A 20467-nucleotide genomic window follows, 5' to 3' on the forward strand; every position below is an offset into this window, starting at 1 on the left:
TGATTTCAGACTTATCTGAGTTACATAGCAGTTGATTTTCCCTGAACCAGGCAAACACCTTAGCCAAGCACATGTTAATTTCGTTTCCTCTTAGCGCCTCATCCTTCTCGCAGGTAAACAACAACTGGGTGTCGTCGGCGTAAGATATAACTTTTGCCCCATGTTGTTCGGCTAGGGGTGCAAGGGGGACCATATATATGTTGAACAGGGTTGGGCTTAGAACAGAGCCCTGTGGCACTCCTACATTCAGCGGAGGAATGAGGGCCAAAAAGGGGGGATCCAAACTGTTTTCTGGCGGCTTTCCAAGAAGGAGGAGAACCACCTAAGAACCGTGCCCCCAATGCTGCAGTCCTGAAGTGTGCTCAGAAGTAGATCGTGGGGCACGGTATCGAAAGCCGCCGAAAGGTCCAACAGTATCAGCAGTGCCTTTCTTCCTCTATCAAGAGTAGTCTTAATCGTCTCTGAGACTTCCAGTAAGGCCGTACTACAGTTGGCTCTAAACCCTGACTGACTCGGATGTAAAACATGGGTTGCCTCAACAAAGTCAGTGATGGCAACATTCACAGCCTTGGAGAAGTATGGCAACAATGATATCAGTCTGTAATTGCTGGCTACCGAAAGAACAGCTGAGGGTTTTTTTTACAAGCGGGAGGATTTTTCCGTGCTTTCAGCTGTCCGGTATCAATCCCTTCAGACAGGGATAGGTTCAACACCCGGTTGACGGCTGGATTCAATACCTCGGCGATGGATGCCAGAGTTTTAGCAGGACAAGGGTCCGAGGGAGCGCCGGATTTAAAAGCCTTCATAATTTTGAGTGATGTGGAACCTCCAAAAGGGTTTCATCCGAAATTGGACATGCGGGGAGGACAGGCCAGTATTGCCCTTGCTATCTAGGGGCAGATGCCCAAACGAATCCTGGATAGTTTTGATTTTATTATAAAAGTATTGCGCAATAGGATTCGTCCATTCATAGGTAGGGGTGAAGGGGCTTTTTATTGCATGGGGGGAAGAAAAATCCTTTACATTCTTGAGCAATTCCCCACTGCTGGGAACAGCTTGTTCAATTTTGGAGGCCAAAATTAATTTTTTCCCTCACGGACTTTGGCATAGTGGGCTTTCAGTGCCAATTTATAGGTGCGTTTGTTCAGAGGATCAAAGTTTTTCCTCCATAGTCGTTCTAGACATATACACAAGCTTTTGCTTTTCCTTAGTGCCTCAGTAAACCAGGAGGCAGAGGCTCTACCGTGTTTGGCTACTCGGGTTTTGGGCGGGGCTCACTGCATAGTCCACTCCTGGAGCCAGCCTTCCAGTGAGAGCTCGTTGTACTCTAAGATGCCTTTGGCGGGTATGGAGTGTTGGCTAAGTATAGCAGCTAGAGCCACCGGTGTTAGCTGCTCGAAAGGTCTAAAGCTTCTGGCCCGCTGCTTGCAATAGGACTGAGACCTTCCCGGTACCTTGTCTATCCTAGAGGTGAGCAGAAAATGGTCGGATCAGATAATAGGGAGGGGAACAGCTGTTTCAATCCTAGTTGTTGAGAAGATCTGGCCCAAGATACGGCCCTTTTCATGAGTGGGGAGCGAGATGTTGGGAGTCAGGTTGAAGATACTAAGGGATTCACACAACTTCATGGACTCTAGGTCGGCCGATTGGTCTAAATGTATGTTAAAATCCCCAAGAACCAAACACTGACTATACTTGGATGCAATAGGGGAGATAGCATTGCCAAGAGATTTCAGGAACCGCCCTGCCGGCCCTGGTGGTCGGTATATTACCGCACCAGCAATAGACTGGTGAGCAGAAACCGTCAGATGGAAACCGAGGCCCTCAGCCCCCTCTAACTCTGCAATGGGTAATGGTAAGCAGGAGAGGGAGTTCTTATGTATAATCGCCACACCCCCGCCCCTACCACCGGGTCTATCCTTCCTAATTATCATATACCCCGGGGGAATGGCAGTAGCGATAGTCGGGTTGGAACCCTCACTAAGCCATGTCTCGGTGACAAACATAATATCTGGCGTAGTCTCAATGAGGAGGTCAAAGAGCTGAAGCTCATGTTTTCTTATGGATCTTGTATTCAGAAGGGCTGCCTTCAGGTTGTCCCCTGTCACAGCATTCTGAGAGGGAGGAGTGCGCATGGCGGAGTCTCTCCCTCTTAAAATACATACCGTGTCAGGTTGTGGATGGGCGCTCCAGTTACAATCATTACAGGAGAGTCGGTCTGAGTCTACTGAAAGAGTAAAGTGGGAGCAGCAGCTCCCACACCTACTAATCGGTATTAGGCTTTCTCTACTGTAGTTTAATCAATGGTTATGTAAACAAGAATTACCTGATGGGAAACCAGCAGCATTTCCAGCGCCGGTCGCCTCCGGGACGCTGATGGGCGCAGACGTCCTTGCCTTAGGCGTGCCTTTGGCGCGCCAGCAGCGCGTCCTGTGCGCGCAGTGTCCCTTTTTATCTCCCCCAGTTTAACCACTAAACCGCACCGCTACTGAAAATGGCTGCTAGGGAGTGTCGGGTCAAGAAAAAAACCGAGATTGAATCTCGCCAGCCCCCAGAGATTCACAAATTCAATTCCCCACACAGCACGTTAAGAACACGATTTAAAAAGTCCTAAAATCAATGTAAAACAGTATCGCTACATAAAATACAAGTTATGTGCAAAAACGCAATTATCAGTTAGGAGACAGGAGCAGAGAAGCTGTCAACTGCTCTGTCGAGGGTCGAGCGCGCTCGCGCAGCGTCCATTTTTATCTCCCCCAGTTTAACCACTAGGCCGGCCCCTTAGCGAAAATGGTGGCCAGGAAGTGTCGGCTCAAGAAAAAACCGAGATCGAATCCTGCCAGCCCCCAGAGATTCACAAATTCAATTCCCCACACAGCATGTTAAGAATAGTTTTAAAAAGTCCTAAACGCAATTTAAAACAGTATTGCTACATAAAATACAAGTTATGTGCAAAAAAGCAATTATCAGTTAGGACACAGGAGCAGAGAAGCAGTCAACTGCTCTGTCAAGGGTGTGTTCCCATTCCCCTTCTACATAATATATAAAAAGTTAATAGAATTACGTATTCCTGCACATCGGGCCTCACTCAAGTGGAAGCAGAGATGATCATTGCTGAGGTGCTCAAGAGAAGACACAAATTTACTTTTGCATGCGAAAGCAATAGCGACTTCCTCATCTGGGGGAGGGCCCTGAACAAGGTGCCTCGCAGCCTCGATGACAGGTAAATAACTTGGTAGTGAGCTGGTTTCTTTACCCCAGTGCCCTCCTCTTGATTCTTCTACCTAGTGATAAGTACAAACTCTACTGCCAGATACGCTCGCATGCGCACCAGGTTATTCATGGGAACCTTCTACTAACAGTCGTTTATAGAGCACATCATACACTGGATGACTACTACCAGTGCAAGAGACGCTGTGGGAATGAGGCCGGCATCTATTAATAGACCTCAACACAAGAAGTCGTGAAATGGGTGACTCCTGCAGAAGCTACCCAAGCTGAAAGAAGAGGAGACCAGAGCCATTTCAAAAAAAGGTACTGTGGAAGGTTGCACCACACTGCGGGCTACAGTAATATGAACGTGTTTGATGCACACCCCAGAGCGTGGCACACCAGAGCACAACACATTGCTTTAATAGGTATGAGAAGTAGTTTCCAGTTCCACCACCTGGATGCGCAATCATCTGTAGGAAATTGTCTACCTATGAAACTACCATTCCTTTACAAAGTTTGGGTGCAGAGTGGACTGAGCTCTCACTATTCTCCACTCATGTGAGCACAGACAAGGGAGGCAGTGTATATAGCTGATCAGCTTGCTCGTATTTTGGAAATACCATCTAGCTTGTCTAAAGGTCGAGGTATTAAGGAGGAATTCACATGTTTGCAGCTCTCTTGATGTTTCTGCAGAATGAAGATGAAGGCTGTGCTTACACAAAAGAAAAAATAGTTTAAGGGGGATCAACATTCATATTGACTTGATTTTCTTACATCGTGAAAGGTGTAAAGGCGATCTCTTTTGATGAGAGACTTGATTTTCACAGAGACCTGTCCATATTTTGTCTGACATTTGACTGCCGAGTGCCTAGCATTAGATGAACCCCAAGTTGTTTAACAAAAATGGAGCATCACTTGGCACAGGGAGATTCTTCTTCCCAGAACCTGACTTGTCCCATTACCTTTCAAACCCTTTGCAGAGAAGGGGCTGAAGATGTGCCATCAGATGAGTGACATATTGAATTGATCTTAACATTTCTGATACATTCTACATCTGATGACATCCTGGAAAGAGTTGAAGTTGAAAGATTTCTTCAGGGCTGTAGATTAATATGTTTTGCACTCCTCTCAAACCATCTAGGGAATTAGGGCTTTTGGGACTGGGACAAATTCTTCCTAAACCACCCGCCGATGCTGGTTTTTAGTCCTAGATAGTATACCTCAACCCAGGCAGTGTACATTTACCTTTGTATGTATTGTACTGTATTTGCATTACTACTCCCGATGCAGCACTGAAGCAGTTTATGGCAGGAAGCACGCTACTCCGGAACCCCCAGCGGTTGATCCAGAAGTTATTAGTTGCTGTTGGTTATTGGGATGAGCCTTGTGTTTGCTTGAAACTGGTCCATGCATTTTCTCCAATGTATTAAGATTAAGTCTACTGAATACTGTGAAAGAGATGGCTTACCTATAGATGTGTTTTCGAAGACGGTGACAAGAGAAGGCTTCTCTATTAGCCAGTTTGCATGAGTGTCTTGTTTACAGATATAACATGCACAATGCAAGCCTGTGCTGGTAAATATATGTGACTATCCTGCAGGGGCCTATTTTCAACAGAACATCAATAAAATCTTTGTAAATTAATAAAAATATATGTTTTTTACATATTGTGGGATTACACACGTTCAAAGACAAGGTATGCTAAGAACCTGTTATGTGATTTAAAGAATAATGAGCTTAAACAGTATCTTTATTAGAAAAAAAAAAAATTATATGGATTCACATTCACTTTAGGAGCAGAGGACATCCTTCAATGAAATTATATCTGCAAAGGTTTAAGACAGTTTTGGTGATACCTCACATTTTTTATTACATTCATAAGAGAATTGTCAAAATAATTTCTAATGTGGTTCCAAAACGTCATCAGTTCTCTCCATATGTATGTTGAAAATATGTTTACATCACAGTAACCAGTTAAAATATATACTGCAAGTTCAAAGCCTCAGAAAGTAAAAATAAAGTAAACAAGGATCTTACTTGGTATTCGTAGTTGGAAAGCTTTCGTTTACACTTTGGGCATACCATCAAATTATTGGCACATTCTTTGTCCAAGTGATCAGCCAATTTTCTTCGCATGACCACCAGCCCACAGCCAGTAGGGCAAGGGATTAATGCGTGTTCACATAAGCTTTGGTGGTCCTAGTGGAAAGGAAAAACAGCTTTACATGGGTGTACAGATGCAGAAATATCTTATGCTGCTAAAAGAAAGATTGTGAGAAGAAAAGGGTAACAGAGAAGGAGGAAAAGAAACTGAACAAATAAGTCATTAAAGAAGAACAGAAAAAGAAAGAACTCGAAAGTAAGAAACACATCAAGAAAAGAGAATTAGAGAGACAGAACATACATGCAATACAAAGAAAGAAGAATTAAAAAAGAAAGAAAGAAAGCAAAAAGAGGAAAACAAAAATGTAAAATTGACAAAAAAGTACAAAGGTGAGAAAGAAAAAGATAGAAGGAAAGAAAGAAAGAAAGAAAAAGAAGTGTAAAAGACCTTACTAAAGTTCAATGCCACTAAAACCGACATACCCCATGTATATAAACAAATCAAATTCCTATGCCTGCAACACGGAAATCAACAATCTGTATGAGCTTACTAAAGCTCAATGCCTTCACTACTGACATCACCCCGGCATATGAGTTTACGAAAGTTCCACACCTCCAACAATGAAATCCACCACCTTTATGAGTGCACCTAAGATCAGTGACTCCAACTCTGACATCCTCAATGTATAGGAGTCTACTAGTGTCAAATGGCTCCAACAGTGGCATCATACATGTTAGCATCTGACACTTCAGTAAATAAATGAATTGTTCATCCTAAATTTCATCAATGCAGGTCACATGCTGACTCCCGGCAAAGAGGTAAAAAGTCTTGGCGCGAACTTGGACCATGCCCCATGAATGCAAAAGAAACCACATTACAGCCCCAATCAAACCAGTGCTTAAATGAGTCACGGTCTTTCTCAATTGTCAACACTGAACCGCTAGGATCCCAAATCTCCAAACTTCAAGTGATGGCTACCAAGACTGGAGGAAACAAAACTCTAGATGACATTCAACATGTCATCATTGGACAAAGGCATGTTATGTCTTAGCTCCAGCACACCTGATGGTTTCGGGTGCACAATCTGAAACAATCAAAGGCGCATTCAGTGGCTATGGAGACCTAGAAATACAGTTAAGTGATCCATTATTGCTTTAAAATCACAAGATCTAGGCTTGAAAGACAGTACCTCGTAGTCCCCAGTTCACATGATGCTTAAAGACAAGCTTATTTTACTCCTTAAAAAAGCCGAGATCTATATCTTCTTCTGTGGTCCCAAATATTATGCATGGGGTAAAGAAAGGACCATCATCAGCCAATCTTTCTCTGAGTTTGCTTTCCATTCATTTTTTAAAGATTACTTTGAAACAGGTGGCCATGTAAAGCAATACCAAAATGGCTTTGCATTCAGTGGTACAGGGTCAGGAATGAATAAATGGATAAAGGAAAGACACAAACAAAGAAAACAAGATGTAAAAACAGATGGAAAATGGAGGAAGGGGGAATATGTAAACTACACGAAAGAGAGACAGAAGGACAGAAAGGGGGAATAAAAGAAAAACAAAAAAGATGACAATAGCAAAGAGGAGAACAAATTAAAAAAAGAAACAACCGAAAGAAAAAAAAATGAAGGAGGGAATGAAAGAGAGAATGTGATTTTAGAAGAGACACTAACGAAGGGAGTGAAGGAAATAGGGAACAGAAAAAGCAAACAAGAAGGAAGGCAAGATATAAAGAGAAAAAAAGAAGTAACAAACGAGAAGAGGGGAAGAGATCAAGGAATCAAGAAAGAAATGGAAAAGGAAAAATTAGGCTCTATAGAGAAAAATAAATAAAAATGTTAGACTATAAGAAATGAAACTGATCGAAACAAAGACATAAAGAATGGAAACATAGTTAATAGCCAGATAACTGAAACAAGTCAATTCAGAATATACAGATGTTAAAATAATCCGTATGCATTAAAGGCCTGGGGAAAAGGAAAGGAATACACGTAAAAAAAAGGAAAGAGGACAAAGGGAAGAATTGAATTGAATGATGCAAAAAATAAGAGGAGGGTATAATCAAAGATCTTCCGGTAATATTTGCATTGACCTGTACATGAAAGATCTGCACTTTTTGGACGAGATAATTAAAAAACTATCAATGTATGTATATATATAATTAAGGAGATAATATTTACAGTTTATGTATTTGTAAATCCTCCTACAACTATCTCAAAATTGTTTGGAACTCTAATATTTTGAAACTCACTTCATATGTCTTCATGAGACCATTCCAGCTGCATCCGGGTTTGTCACAGTGTACTTTTAATTCAGAAATCTCTTTGTTTATTGCCGCATCACTGAAGGCCTGTGGGATAACAGCATCATTAAAGCAATGAACAATTGTAAAAATAGCAGATATTATATAAATCAATAACACAAGATTCTGAAATACCACAGGTCAGGTGCACTACTAGACCTTAGGGAGGGGCTAGCACGTCGATCAATGGAGATGGGGCTTTATGTGGCCTTGTAAATATGCCGCGGGACATTGCGCCACCAGAACGTCAAAAAAGTGATGTTAAGGCGGCGTAAAAGTCCCCCAGGGGCCCCATAAATGAAGCCCTCAATAACCAGTTTCCCCAAGGTTATTTCAAAATGACGGCGCTTTTTGCCAATTCTCCAAAACTTCCTTTTGTGAAATGACAATGAGCTTATTCAATATGTTTGCTTCCATCTCCAGAAAGATGCTCCTGTGTGACGGTTGACCAAAGTGATCTTTTCATTCTGCTCATCAGGAAGCTACAACATACTCTTGTTTGAGGCCTCACTTGTCTACATGTCTCAGTATATTGAACTTAGAGGATAAAAGTACCTGATTTCAGGATGTGAGACTGGCAAGTCTAGAGTTTCATTCCTCCTGAGATTGAATAAATGAATGCCAATCAGTTGGCAAAATTACTGCCTGCCCATATTGAGCAGTTCTACAATAAGATGACCAAGCCCCTTAAACACAGGGATCCATCCGGCCTAAAGAACTGGCAAGAAAGGTAGTTGCCTTGAAATACCTTTGCAATGAATAGTGTTCTAGCATGCACAGGATAGAAATGTTCCTTCAAGATCCAGAACATAAAGAATGTGATGGCTAATGTCCTGTAAAGAGGTCACTTCAACAGAAACAGAAATAGTGTCTCTTAATAGCAGATGTGATAACAACAACCAGGCTTGCACTTCTGTTCTGAAGCCTCCAGCACATAGAGGGGGATATTTACAAGGAAACGGCAAGGCGCTGCATGCAATTTAGCAGAGCCATGCTGTGTCATTTAAAAAATGCCGGGATGTGCCGTATTTACAAGAATATGGCACACCTCTGTGTTTTCCCTTGTACTGGTGCTAAAAAAGCTACCTAGTGCCAACACAGACACCCTTGACCCATACTGCAAGGGTGCCTACTTTGCAGGGATGATTCCCTATGTGCAGGAATGGACACCTTCCTGCACATAAACAACCTTTAAAGGTGAATTGCTCTTTGTATGAACGCACCACACATTGAAGGAGAAAAATCGAGGAGAAATGAAAGTATTTCTCCTTATGAGCCATTCTAATGCCTGCTATTCTGTGGCGTTAGTTTTTGGCGCTGCCTCAGATTTACAGATCCTCGTAAATCTGGGGCAGCGTTACAAAGCAATGGGTGCTGCGGTGGAACGCCCACAGCAACAACCATTGCACGCCGCTTTCATGCAGATACCTGCGTGAAAGGGTAACATATTTACAGAGTGGTGGTAAGCCACGCAAAGTGGCTTAACGCTGCTGTGTAAATATGAAGCAGGGCATTGCGCTACCTGCACGTCGGTAAAAGTGACGTTCTGCTGGCGCAACGCCCTTGTAAATATGCCCCATAGTGTCAAAGCGGCTAAACTATAAATGTTGTTTTACATCCTGCCGTGGCAATGTACACTATAAAATGCAGCATTTCTTATGAATTTGTCCAAAATTCCTTTGAGAAGTTTGATTCTCTACAATGATTATTCCTTACTGTCTTTACTAATTATAGAAAGTAGACTGGCTTGGTTAGAGAAAGGGGCAACCCCGAATGGGGTGCAAGAGAGGCACGGTGCCGACGACACAGTTACCAGTTTGTCACAGTAACACTGGAACAAGTAGTGCACAAAGTAGTGTTTTCATTGTGCAGTGCTTTGCACAGGTAACCCATTATGCACAATATCACAATATCAGAGTTATGCTGCAGTTGACGCTCTGGGCTTAGTTTAATCTCAAAATTGGGTTTCACAAGCATTTTTCTGACAAACTCTGAAACAACACTATTTTAAAGAGGCAAGACATTGCACCCCCATGGAAGTGCAGGTGACCTGCCGTTGCATAGACGCCGTCCTGGAGGAAAACCAAACATGGCATACGTTAAAACAAATTCTACATTTGTTTTACTGTGCACTCTGAGAAAATGATCATAGAGGTATTTGTTTTAGGTGGCAGAAGTATACCTACGGCATGACAAATTATATTTTCAGGCTTCACATAGCTGAGCTATCTCTCAGTCTTCCCGTTAGGTAAAGTGTGCATATCTCTTTGGCCGGCTGTCGTGCGACGGCCAGCCAGACATGCACACTTTAAATCTCTGAACCCACAGTTGGGTTGAGAATAAGTGCAGACCTCCAATGTGCTGTGGAGCGCTGAGACAGGCCACTCCCTCCAATTAGTGTGCTGCTCTCATGCTGTGAGCAGGGCCAGGATTGGTTAAGAGAGTTTGCTGGAGACTGCTTTGCGGTTGCGATGAGGTCCAGAGCGAGAACGTCCTGTCATTCGGTAAGTGTTTTTATCACTTTTAATCTTATTTCCACACATGATTGCTGAAAGTGACAAAGCCACAAGGAATGGCTCTGGGTTTTTCAAGACCAGCCTGCAGTGGTTCCAGCCTACCAGGGAAATGCCCAATGAAATAGAAAGCCTGTTCAGCTCTGATTAGCAAAACAAATAAGTCTCAGCTCTAAAATGCCGAGCTCTGCAATGTTTTTTCAATCACAGGTAATCTTGGAATGGGTGTTGAAAAACAAAAAAAAAATCAAGATGGATGCCAGTGTATACTAGTGTAGAAATGAAGACACCAATTCTTAATTTACCAATATAACATTGCAGACAGACATGTTAGACATGAAAATTAAAATAAAAAAAGGTAAAACAACCTGCGCACGAAAAAGAAAGCTAACATCCAAGGCAGTATATAGCAGCTGTGTGGCCCTGGTTTGTAATGCATAATTTATGAGGCACTCTAAACTTGCAAGCATTTATTTGATATATCCTGGGTACCCCCTTGTGTCTAGACAACCCTAAGCATCTTGGACAAGCTGCAATGAGATCAATAGCATAGCTGGGCCTTATGCTGCCCGTGGCGGCCACCGCACGCGTTTGACACCCACGGTGGCCTGATCAAAGGCAGGGGTGCTGGCGATTCATGCGGCCGCAGGTAAGAGCGGGGGGGTTGCTGCTGATTCTTGCTGCCGCATCGGCTGCAGGTAAGAGGGGGGAGGGGATGGGGGTCCGGCCGCCGCCCCTAAAACTCGTGCTGCCTGGGGCGGTCCACCCCCACCGCCCCCCCTAGCTACACCACTGAATGAGAGTGAAAAATATGTGTTGCTTTTGCTCATTCCAGGCTGACTTGAATGGTACTTTGTCAATCCAAAGCTGTAATAATGCTGTGCCCAGAAAAGCACAACCATTTTGTAATTGTTCAGCTCGGCATGGATGGCATTAGCTTATTCTATGCTAGGATGTTGCCCATGATGTTTCTGGCTCTTTGGTCAGATTGACGTTGATTGGCAGGTTGGTGGTTACTCCACTGTCCACAAGTCACGTTTCAGTTTTGGTCAGAATTGAGTTTAAGAAGATTTGTCATCATCAGTTCACTTACGTTTGAGTTTCAGGCTGACCTTTGACTTTGACATAGTAGTAGAATGTTGGTTGAAAGAACTGATTAGGTTTGTTAAGGGGGTGAGGTAGAAATTACTCGGGAGCGGAGGGATGCTTAGGGCTTGTTAGAATGAAAAATTGTGAGGAGAGGTGACATGAACAGTGGTGCTACATTTAGATTTCTTTGCAGTAGGAGTTCCAATTTGTTCATTGAATTTCTACTCTCAGTAATACAGCATGTAGACAGCGCCACAAGCTGCTGATAAGTCCAAGAGGAGCAGTACTAGGACAACATTACTGACCACTGTGCATCCCAGGCCATCCCAGATAGATATCAAAGCAGATTCCCTGTCTATGCCAGGCAGGACCCAGGTTCCTGGTCTGAAAGTAGATTGTTCGCTTCAACAAAACAGCGGAACTGCGAAAAGGCCCTTCTTCCATTTAATTTTCCTGGGAATGGACCATTTGATACCGCCCTATAGTTACTTAACTATGTTAGATGGACTGAGGTTCATTCTTTGGCGTTTGATAAAGGAGGTCTGGAGTTCAGAAGGGGGAGATCCTGTAGCCAGTGGTTTGTTTGCTGTGTTCTCCGGCAGAGATCTGGCACACGTGCTTTGGAGCATGTTTGGAACATACCTGCTGCAGGGAGGGTCTGACGGAGATCCAGGTGGTCCACTTGCTTTGACCAGTACACTGAATTCAGCATGAGATAGGGATTTGCATGAGGCTAGTGAATGTTCTCTGTTTGCCACCTACGTTTACGTTCTTCACAGACAGAAAGTTAACTGTTTTCTTTCTGGGGTAATCTTTCTGTGTCTTTGTTTAGTAGACAAGTTTGTTGGTACTGACTTCACAGAATGATTGTGAATGCGGTACCTTCATGGTGGTGCATTCTAGGTTGCGAATTCCAAGACGGTTCTATGTAGTTCTTGTAAAGGGCATGCTGCATTTACTATCTGTGTGATATAAAGGAGTCTATAGTGCGCTCACAACGTGCAATTCGCTGTCCCCCTACTGCAACAACTCCCAGGGAGAGAGACCAATTAAATTAATGTAATTTAACCAAGGTCGTACCCTGTATTCACATAGTCTCTTTGCGAAACGATAACCATAAGTTAAGGAGACATTTGTTATAAGTAAACATGACTTAAGCAAACATTGTTATGAGAACACAGAACGTAAGATCAGCAAAGACATACATTGTTATGATAATAATGCAGGACATAAAGTCAGCAAAACAGTTTAAAGATTGTGCAGGCAAAACAAAGTTGTCTCCACCTTCCATCACAGCTGAACACTTCAGGATGGAAAGTGCCAGAAGGCCCCTTTCCTTATCCATCGCTCACGCCCCCCAGCAAGGGCATATAGTGCATACATACTTTAGTAGGGACCTCTCAGGGCGATGGGCAAGCAATACCTGCTGTTCCATACCAACACATACACCAGAGCACCGCATAGCGCTCTGTCCCGGCTGGGGTATCTGTCACCAGGCAAATCCCCCAAAATGTTCAACTCCAGGCATCCCGGGGTAAGGCATTAAGGTCCAGGACCCCCAGCAGGTCAGTCACCCTTCCTGCCTGCCCAGTGCCCATACAAATCAACACACCTCCAGTTCAGTAAATCAGTCCACGTTTGAGGTAGCCCCCTTTCCTGATGCGAGAAATTCCGCCACAGATCGGAGGTCACTGGCAAACACGCCCTCTCCCCAGCTACCGCTGATGATCCTCCATAAGGGCCCCTATAATAGTGCGCCTGCTGATTAAAAAATTATTCCTTATTCTGGTCCCTGGATAACAAATGCATCCCTTCCCCACGGGTCCGCTCTGCATCCCCAGGATCCCACTCTATGGATGCATCCAGATATGCATCTAACCCAGCTTCCCCAATGGGTACTTGTCCACCGGCTGGCTACACCAGCACCCTACTTGCTGTGGCCATACCAACCTCGCTGTCAGCAAACATACCACTCTAGATGTGCAGCTCACTCCACTCCGGTACTGTAACTATTCCTACTGATCTCAGCTTCCTTCCAAATAGGAGGCCTTCTGTCCAGGGATGAATGCACTCTACCGAGCCCTTCTGCCCTCTTCATAGCCTACCAAACACTCCATATCCCATGGATGGATCCTGCCACTGGTGGACTTGTTCAGCGAATGCGGTAGGATGACTACTGGTGAAAAGTGGAGGAAAAAGAAGTCAATGCTTAGCCCTGGGATGCCTTTTCTGCTGTGGTCCCAGGAGGCGACCTCCCCGATGACGTCACAGGGAACCCTCCATCATGGCGACACTGATGAGGGACTCCCACTTGGCTCATGCCCATGGATCGACTAATGGCACCCCTCTGCTATTTGCAGGGGGCGCCTGGATATTGTTTGCATTTTTGAATATCATTTTGTGTATTCAGGTTTTGTTGTGGTACATTCGCCGTCAATAAATAACGGTACCAGAATATGTCAGCTCAAAGTGGGATACATTCCCTAAAACATTTCTACGGCTCATGCAATGCTAAGAGTTTTCTCCCAAGATGGCAGGGAGACCTAGAAGCTCATTCCGAGAACGACAAAGCCCACCCCAAGAGAGACCACCATGCATGCAGGTCTTTCCTTGATGTTGACTACCGCTGAGGAGGGTGGATGGGACTTTCAATGGGTTTTTTACAGTAGTCCCGCTTCCACAATATTGTAGCATATGTCCATAGCCTTCTCTGGGTCTGTCAATGCAATGAAGATGGGGCCCCCTGCGATGAGGAGGGTTCTCCTGTCACTTATAGGTTACAGAAGAGAACTAGCCACTGTCGACAGAAAGAAGCAAGGATACAGAGCAGCATGCAATGAACATAGGTATAAAAGAGGAACATAAAATCAAAAGAAACACTATTTAACGATACTTCGTCATGTTGATGGGGTGGAAAAATCCATGTTAAAGAGGTGCTAGCTGAGTGATATATTTTTTAAGCTGAATGCGCGGCAGTGGCCAGGAAACGTTTCAAAGCTGTTTTCCAGTAAATAGCACATGAACTTACTGTAACCTCAGCCATAAATTCTGTACTTTCTTTATGCTGAAATTAGAACGAAATTTACAATGTTTCACCTTAATATAAGTGCCATAGTCCATTCATTTCTGTGACCTGCACATTTCCCATGATGGCAGCCTGAACCCCCGACAGGAAACCCCTGGCCCTCTGACAGCACCGGTCCCTGTGACTCAGGGGGCCAGTCCCAGTATGAGCAGTGAAATCCCACAGTCTCTGTTCTATTACAGAGCTCGTTTGTAATCTGAATGACATCATGAAAGCACTCGAGTGGCAAAGCAGGAAGCAAAGGACTTATGTGGAACATTGTTATAAACAATACAGACTTCCTGTAGTGAACGCCAAGAAATCGGTAAATAGGTTGGCACCCAGAAATGCCCCTCCCTGAAATGCAGAATGGATTCATGCGTCTCTTGTGCTTGCAACAGATTCGAATCACATTTTGGCCAACTCTGTGTTTTATGCTTCGAAGGTTGATAAAAGTACAGCTGGTTTAGGCAAGGCTTCTTATCATTAGGCCCTTAAGGTTGTGCTATCCTAGACAGAAATACAACATGCATTACCAAAGGCAAAATGCCTGACTTTGCCAGGCTGGTGCCACGGTTATTATTATTATTATTATTTTACTGCAAGCATATGCAACAAACACAGAAAGAAAACAAACATTGGCAAAGCCAATAGGTCTGGTGTTGTTCACTAGACAGCACTTTTTGTTTTGTTATGTCAAGGTTTTTGAAAAACGTTATTCTTTGGAAAGGTGTTGGGTGTTTAAAAAAATGATTAAAGGCAAAAATGTTTTTTGGTGTCAAAAAGCACACATTGCAATAGTACTCCCTGGGACTGTACAGAACTACTTTGTGGGTGGATTTGCTTATTGTGAAAATGTAGCACGCCATACCTCATCGTGAAGTGAGCCAATGGCTGAGGTGAGCTGAAGCATTGCCTCTTGATGCATGCTTGAGTGATTTGGAGAAAAAAGTGAATGACAGAACCACAGACTGATGGATGAAGTTTAGTTTTAGTAAAGTTAAAAGTTCTTGGCTAACACAGATTTAAAAATGTCAACTGTTATGCCATTCAATGCCAGATTCTTGCCTTTAAGAAAGAACGAAAACAAGAAAGAAAGATAAAAGGAAAGACAGAGGGAAAGAGGAAAGTAAAGCAAGAAAGTATGAAAGAAAGAATGAAAGAAAAAAGGAAAGAAAGAAAGAAAGAAGGAAAGAAAGAAAGAAAGAAAGAAAGAAAGAGAGAAAGAAAGAAAGAAAGAAAGAAAGAAAGAAAGAAAGAAAGAAAGAAAGAAAGAAAGAAAGAAAGAAAGAAAGAAAGCAACAAAGAAACAAAGAAAGAAAGAAAAAAACCCAAAAAAACAAACAATAGAAAGAAAGAAGAAAGGAACGAAAGAACAGAAAAGGACATAAAGAAAAAAACAAATGAAAGACAGAACATAAAGAAGGACAGTAAGAAGGAAGAAAACAAGAAAGAAGGAAAGAAGTCAGAAATATAGAAATGAAGGAGAAAGGAAAGTTGGAAGAAGAAAAGAAAGGAAAATTTGAAAGAAAGAAAAAGGAAAAGAAAGAAAAAAGGAAAATAAAGGGAAAGAAAAGATAAAGATGAAAAGGAAGGTGATAAAGAAGGAATGAAAGATGAAAACAAATGCAAAAAGAAAGAGAGAAAGAAAAAGAAAGAAAGAAAGAAAAAATAAGGATGGAAAGAAGCAAAGAAAGAAGGCAAGAAAGAAAGCATGAAAGAAAGACCAATAACAAGGCAAGAACATAAAAAAGTGAGACAGAAGGAAAGAAGGAAAGAAAAAGGAAAGAAAAGAAAGAACGAACAGAAATAAAAAAGAAATGAAAGACAGAATATAGAGGAAAGAAGGGTCGAAAGTAAGCAGGAAAGGAGGAAAGAAAACAAAAGAGAAAGCAAGAAGGCTATAAGTCAGAAAGATGGAAAAAAAGAAGAAAGGAAAGATGGAAAGAAAGACGGCGGTAGAGAGGTTCACACACTCCTGAGGCTTGAGCCGGGAGTGGGAGACTTAGCGCTTTCTTCACTTGGCCATCTGAAGTAATTTCGCTGCAGAAGGCGAGTTTTAGCATATTGTTTTATCTGTCACTAATCTTGCACTTTGCACGTGTTTTTGCTGCTAGCTCATTTGCACATTGCTTTTTAAAATCGTCATTTTAAACGCAATACAGCAGCGCTTGGTCGCGCTCTCTTACCTGGCTTCCACTGCCTTTCTGGCGTTCACCAGATCCGAGCAGGCTCCACCTACGGATCGGGCTGGTGGAAACGGCGGCCATCTTAGAGAGGCAGGGGCGGTTTAGGCGGTCTAGTTGTTTTTACAAGACCTATATCAGGGGCACTGGCGCGACCGCGCACTGTCCACACCCTCCTGAGGCTTGAGCCGGGAGTAGGAGACTTAGCGCTTTCTTCACTTGGCAATCTGAAGTAATTTCGCTGCAGAAGGCGAGTTTTAGCATATTGTTTTATCTGTCCCTAATCTTGCACTTTGCACGTGTTTTTGCTGCTAGCTCATTTGCACATTGCTTTTTAAAATTGTCATTTTAAACGCAATACAGCAGCGGTTGGTCCCGCTCTCTTACCTGGCTTCCGCTGCCTTTCCGGCTTTCACCAGATCCGAGCAGGCTCCACCTACGGATCGGGCTGGTGGGAACGGCGGCGATCTTAGAAAGGCAGGGGCGGTTTAGGCGGTCTAGTTGTTTTTACAAGACCTATATCAGGGGCACTGGCGCGACCGCGCTGCGGACGCGTGCAGCGGGTGCGCCGCTGGCGCGCCAAAGGCGCGCCTAAGGCAAGCCCGTCTGCGCCCATCCGTGCCCGGGCCGCGCTCAGCGCACTACCCCCTGTCCATTTTTCCTCAGGCCTCCGGGAACGCCTCGTCTACTCGAGAGCCTCCTTGATGGAGTTGAATTTGAGGGAGTGTAATGCCAAGTGCTCTCGGATATCGGCAGAGTCCAAGCTGGCTTGGTCCCTCGGCCCCTGCTCCAACTGCTCTTGGCCCTTACCCCTGGTTCGTCTGGAATACATTAAGTCCAGGGCTACTGAGGGCCCCTCCACTAATATGGCCACAGAGGCTTTTCCCTGTATCCTCATTAATGCCAGATCTCTGATAAAACACAGCATGGAATGTTCTCAGTTGCTGCTGGAGTTAGACATTAAAATTGCATTTATCACTGAGACTTGGACGGACGAGGCATCCGGGCCAGACCTAGTTCAAGCAACCCCCCCGGGTTACTATTGTGAGGTTTTTCATAGAGCCAACAAGAGGGGGGGGTGGCATTGCCATTTTATATCATAGTTCAATACAGGGTACTTTTAAAGCACGATCACTGCCAGCGTGCGAAGCACTTGCCTTCAACTTGAGGCTTACGAGTCATTTCTCCTTTAAAGGCACCCTCATTTATAGACCCCCGGGCACTAAATTACCGTTTTTCTCTTCCTTGGGTACCCTTTTTGAGGAGGCATTGTTGGAGAATTCGTATACCATATTAGGGGATTTTAATTTTTATCTTGAACGGCCTGAGGATCCAGATACAGCTCGACTCCTTAATATTATGGAAACTGCTGAGCTGATGCAACATGTAACGGGTCCTTCCCATCAGGCGGGTCACACACACTCGATGGGATCTTTTCCAATATATCGGAATTAGCGTTCACAGCTTTGTTACCGCTGGTCTGGTCAGACCACACGGGAGTTAGGTTTAATATTTCACCCACTCCCCACCTATCCAAGGGGCGTCCCCAAACAGTGGCCACAGGGTAGAAGCGGAGACCTTATCTAGGGTACTCTCCACCTCACTTACTCCCATTCCCAGGAATACGGAGGAGGCGGCTCTGTACTATACAAACTGGCTTACCCAGGCCTGCGTAAAGCTGGCACCGCCCAAACTAGCGGTTTTTAACAGAACTACGCCCTCAGCCCCATGGTACACGACCAAATTGAAATCTCAAAAATGCGTATGCAAGAGATCAGAACGCAATTGGAGGAAGACATATATGGAAGGAGAAAAACAGGTATATCTGGCAAACTTGGCCAAATACAAACGTATGCTAAGGGAAGCCAAACAAAAGCACTTTGCCGCTCAGTTTACAGCAGCGAAAAATCCTACGAAAGAGATTTTCGCCACTATTAATAAAATGTCTCTAGTAGAACCAGCCTCAGAACCGGCCAGCACCGAGTTATGTGAAAAGCTAGCTCTGTTCTTTGAGAACACAGTGAATACCATCTTCACCAGTCTCAGTGGCCCGATTCAGAGGAACCAGGAGGACGGGACTAAGCCCAGTGAAACTCCGCCACCAATTGTCCTTAAGGAGTTTAGACATCTCACCTTCCAGGACACCTTGGAGTTGATAGTTAAAGTCAAATCCGGATCCCCTCTCGACCCCTGCCCACTTAAAATCATCAAACTGGCACCAGTACCGATTGCCAATCATCTTACAGCAATTTTCAACAGTATGTTTGATGAAGGAGTATTTCCAGGAGTCTGGAAAAAGGCGTCTATCCTCCCCTTGTTGAAAAAACCTAGTTTGGACCCTTCCGATCCTAATAATTTCCGACCCATTTCGCGCCTCCCATTTCCGTCTAAACTAGTTGAAAGGGCGCTAAACCATCAACTCACAATCTTTGTGAGGAACACTTCACTTCTGGATCCTTCGCAGCACGGATTTCGGGAGGGACATAGCACCGAATCCGCGCTGATCGCGGCTACGGATCAGATCAGGTTCACGGTGGATCAGGGTGGAAAAGCAGCTTTGATCCTTTTGGACCTATCCGCTGCTTTCGACACGGTCCATCATGGCCTGTTAATGGACCAACTCAGGCAAAGTGGAATTCAGCAAAAGGCATGGGACCTATTAAACTCCTTTCTTTCCGATCAGAGCCAAATAGTTTCTTTGGAAAACTTTGCTTCTCAACCTTTTTCACTGCCCTGTGGGGTCCCACAGGGATCCTCGCTGAGTCCCACATTGTTCAATATTTATGTTTCCTCCCTAGCACCCATCATCAGAAACCACGGCTTTAGCGTAACCTCCTATGCGGATGATACGCAAATTGTTGTGTGTCTTTTACCCGGCCATGAACTTGGGGTGGACCAGAATTTTCAGTCCTGTATGTCAGAAGTGGCTCGGTGGATGGCAAACAATTGCCTCAGGTTAAATTCTAACAAAACAGAGGTGATGCTATTTGGGAATAACCCTAATTTTTGGACCCCAGCATGGTGGCCGCAGGAACTGGGGGCACTTTCCACTCCGGTAAATCAAGTTAGGAACCTTGGAATGGTATTGGATGCCAAACTATCCATAACATTACAGGTAAAGACGGTAGCCTCCAAAACTAGTTACATTCTGAGAATGTTGAGGAAGATTTTGTTCCTTCTTCCTCAGGAGCATCGACAGACTGTTGTAGTGGCCCTGATAACATCAAGATTGGACTACTGCAACAGTCTATACTTCAACATTCAGGAAGGTCTGCTGCACAGACTACAGCTGCTGCAGAATGCCGCTGCCAGACTCCTAACTGGCCTCCCTAAAGCTGCTCATATATCTAAGGCCATTCGAGACCTACACTGGCTTCCTATTAAGTGTAGGGTCCAGTTTAAGTCACTTTGTTTGGTCTTTAAGGCTCTACACGGAGAAGGCTCAGACTTCCTGATTAACAGGTTTAGAAGGTATAACCCTGCCCGACACCTCCGATCGTCTGATGCTAATCTGATCAAGGTCCCCCTAACAAAGAAAGTTAACTGGGGTGGCCGTAGTTTCTCATACGGTGCGGCAAGGTTGTGGAACGGTCTGCCTTCTCACATGCGTTGCATGGAAAATTTATTTCAATTTAGGAAAGCACTGAAGACTTGGCTGTTTGTCAAATAATTCTGGAGCTAGGTTTATGGAGTAATGGACAGCGCCAGGACACCTCTTGTGGAAATCGCGCGCTATACAAATTACGTTAACATAACATAACATAACAGATGGAAAGAAAGAAGGAAAGAAAAAAAGGAAAATTGAAAGAAAGAAAACAAAACAGGGATAAAAAGAAAAAACTAAAGTAAAAAGGAAAGAAAGCAGGGAAGAAGGCAAGAAAGAAGAAAACAGTTGGAAAGATAAAATGATGGAAAGAGAGAAGGAAAGAACGATTGAAAGGAAGGTGATAAAGAAGGAATAAAAGATGGAAAGGAATGTAAAAAAGAAAGGAAG

At 43.9% G+C, this 20467-nt stretch overlaps 1 protein-coding gene across 1 annotated transcript in view; it reads right to left on the reverse strand.

Moving 5' to 3' along the window:
- TRAF1 (TNF receptor associated factor 1) overlaps positions 1-20467 on the reverse strand; it is a 152881-nt gene that overhangs the window by 70378 nt on the left and 62036 nt on the right. Inside the window, exons 4-5 of the mRNA XM_085613576.1 lie at positions 7571-7669; positions 5251-5412 (exon numbers count right to left, since the gene is read on the reverse strand). Of these exons, the coding sequence (XP_085469702.1) occupies positions 5251-5412; positions 7571-7669 (261 nt within the window). The remainder of the gene's footprint in view (positions 1-5250; positions 5413-7570; positions 7670-20467) is intronic.

Source organism: Triturus cristatus, chromosome 1_2 (genome assembly GCF_964204655.1).
Source record: "Triturus cristatus chromosome 1_2, aTriCri1.1, whole genome shotgun sequence".
Classification (NCBI taxonomy): domain Eukaryota; kingdom Metazoa; phylum Chordata; class Amphibia; order Caudata; family Salamandridae; genus Triturus; species Triturus cristatus.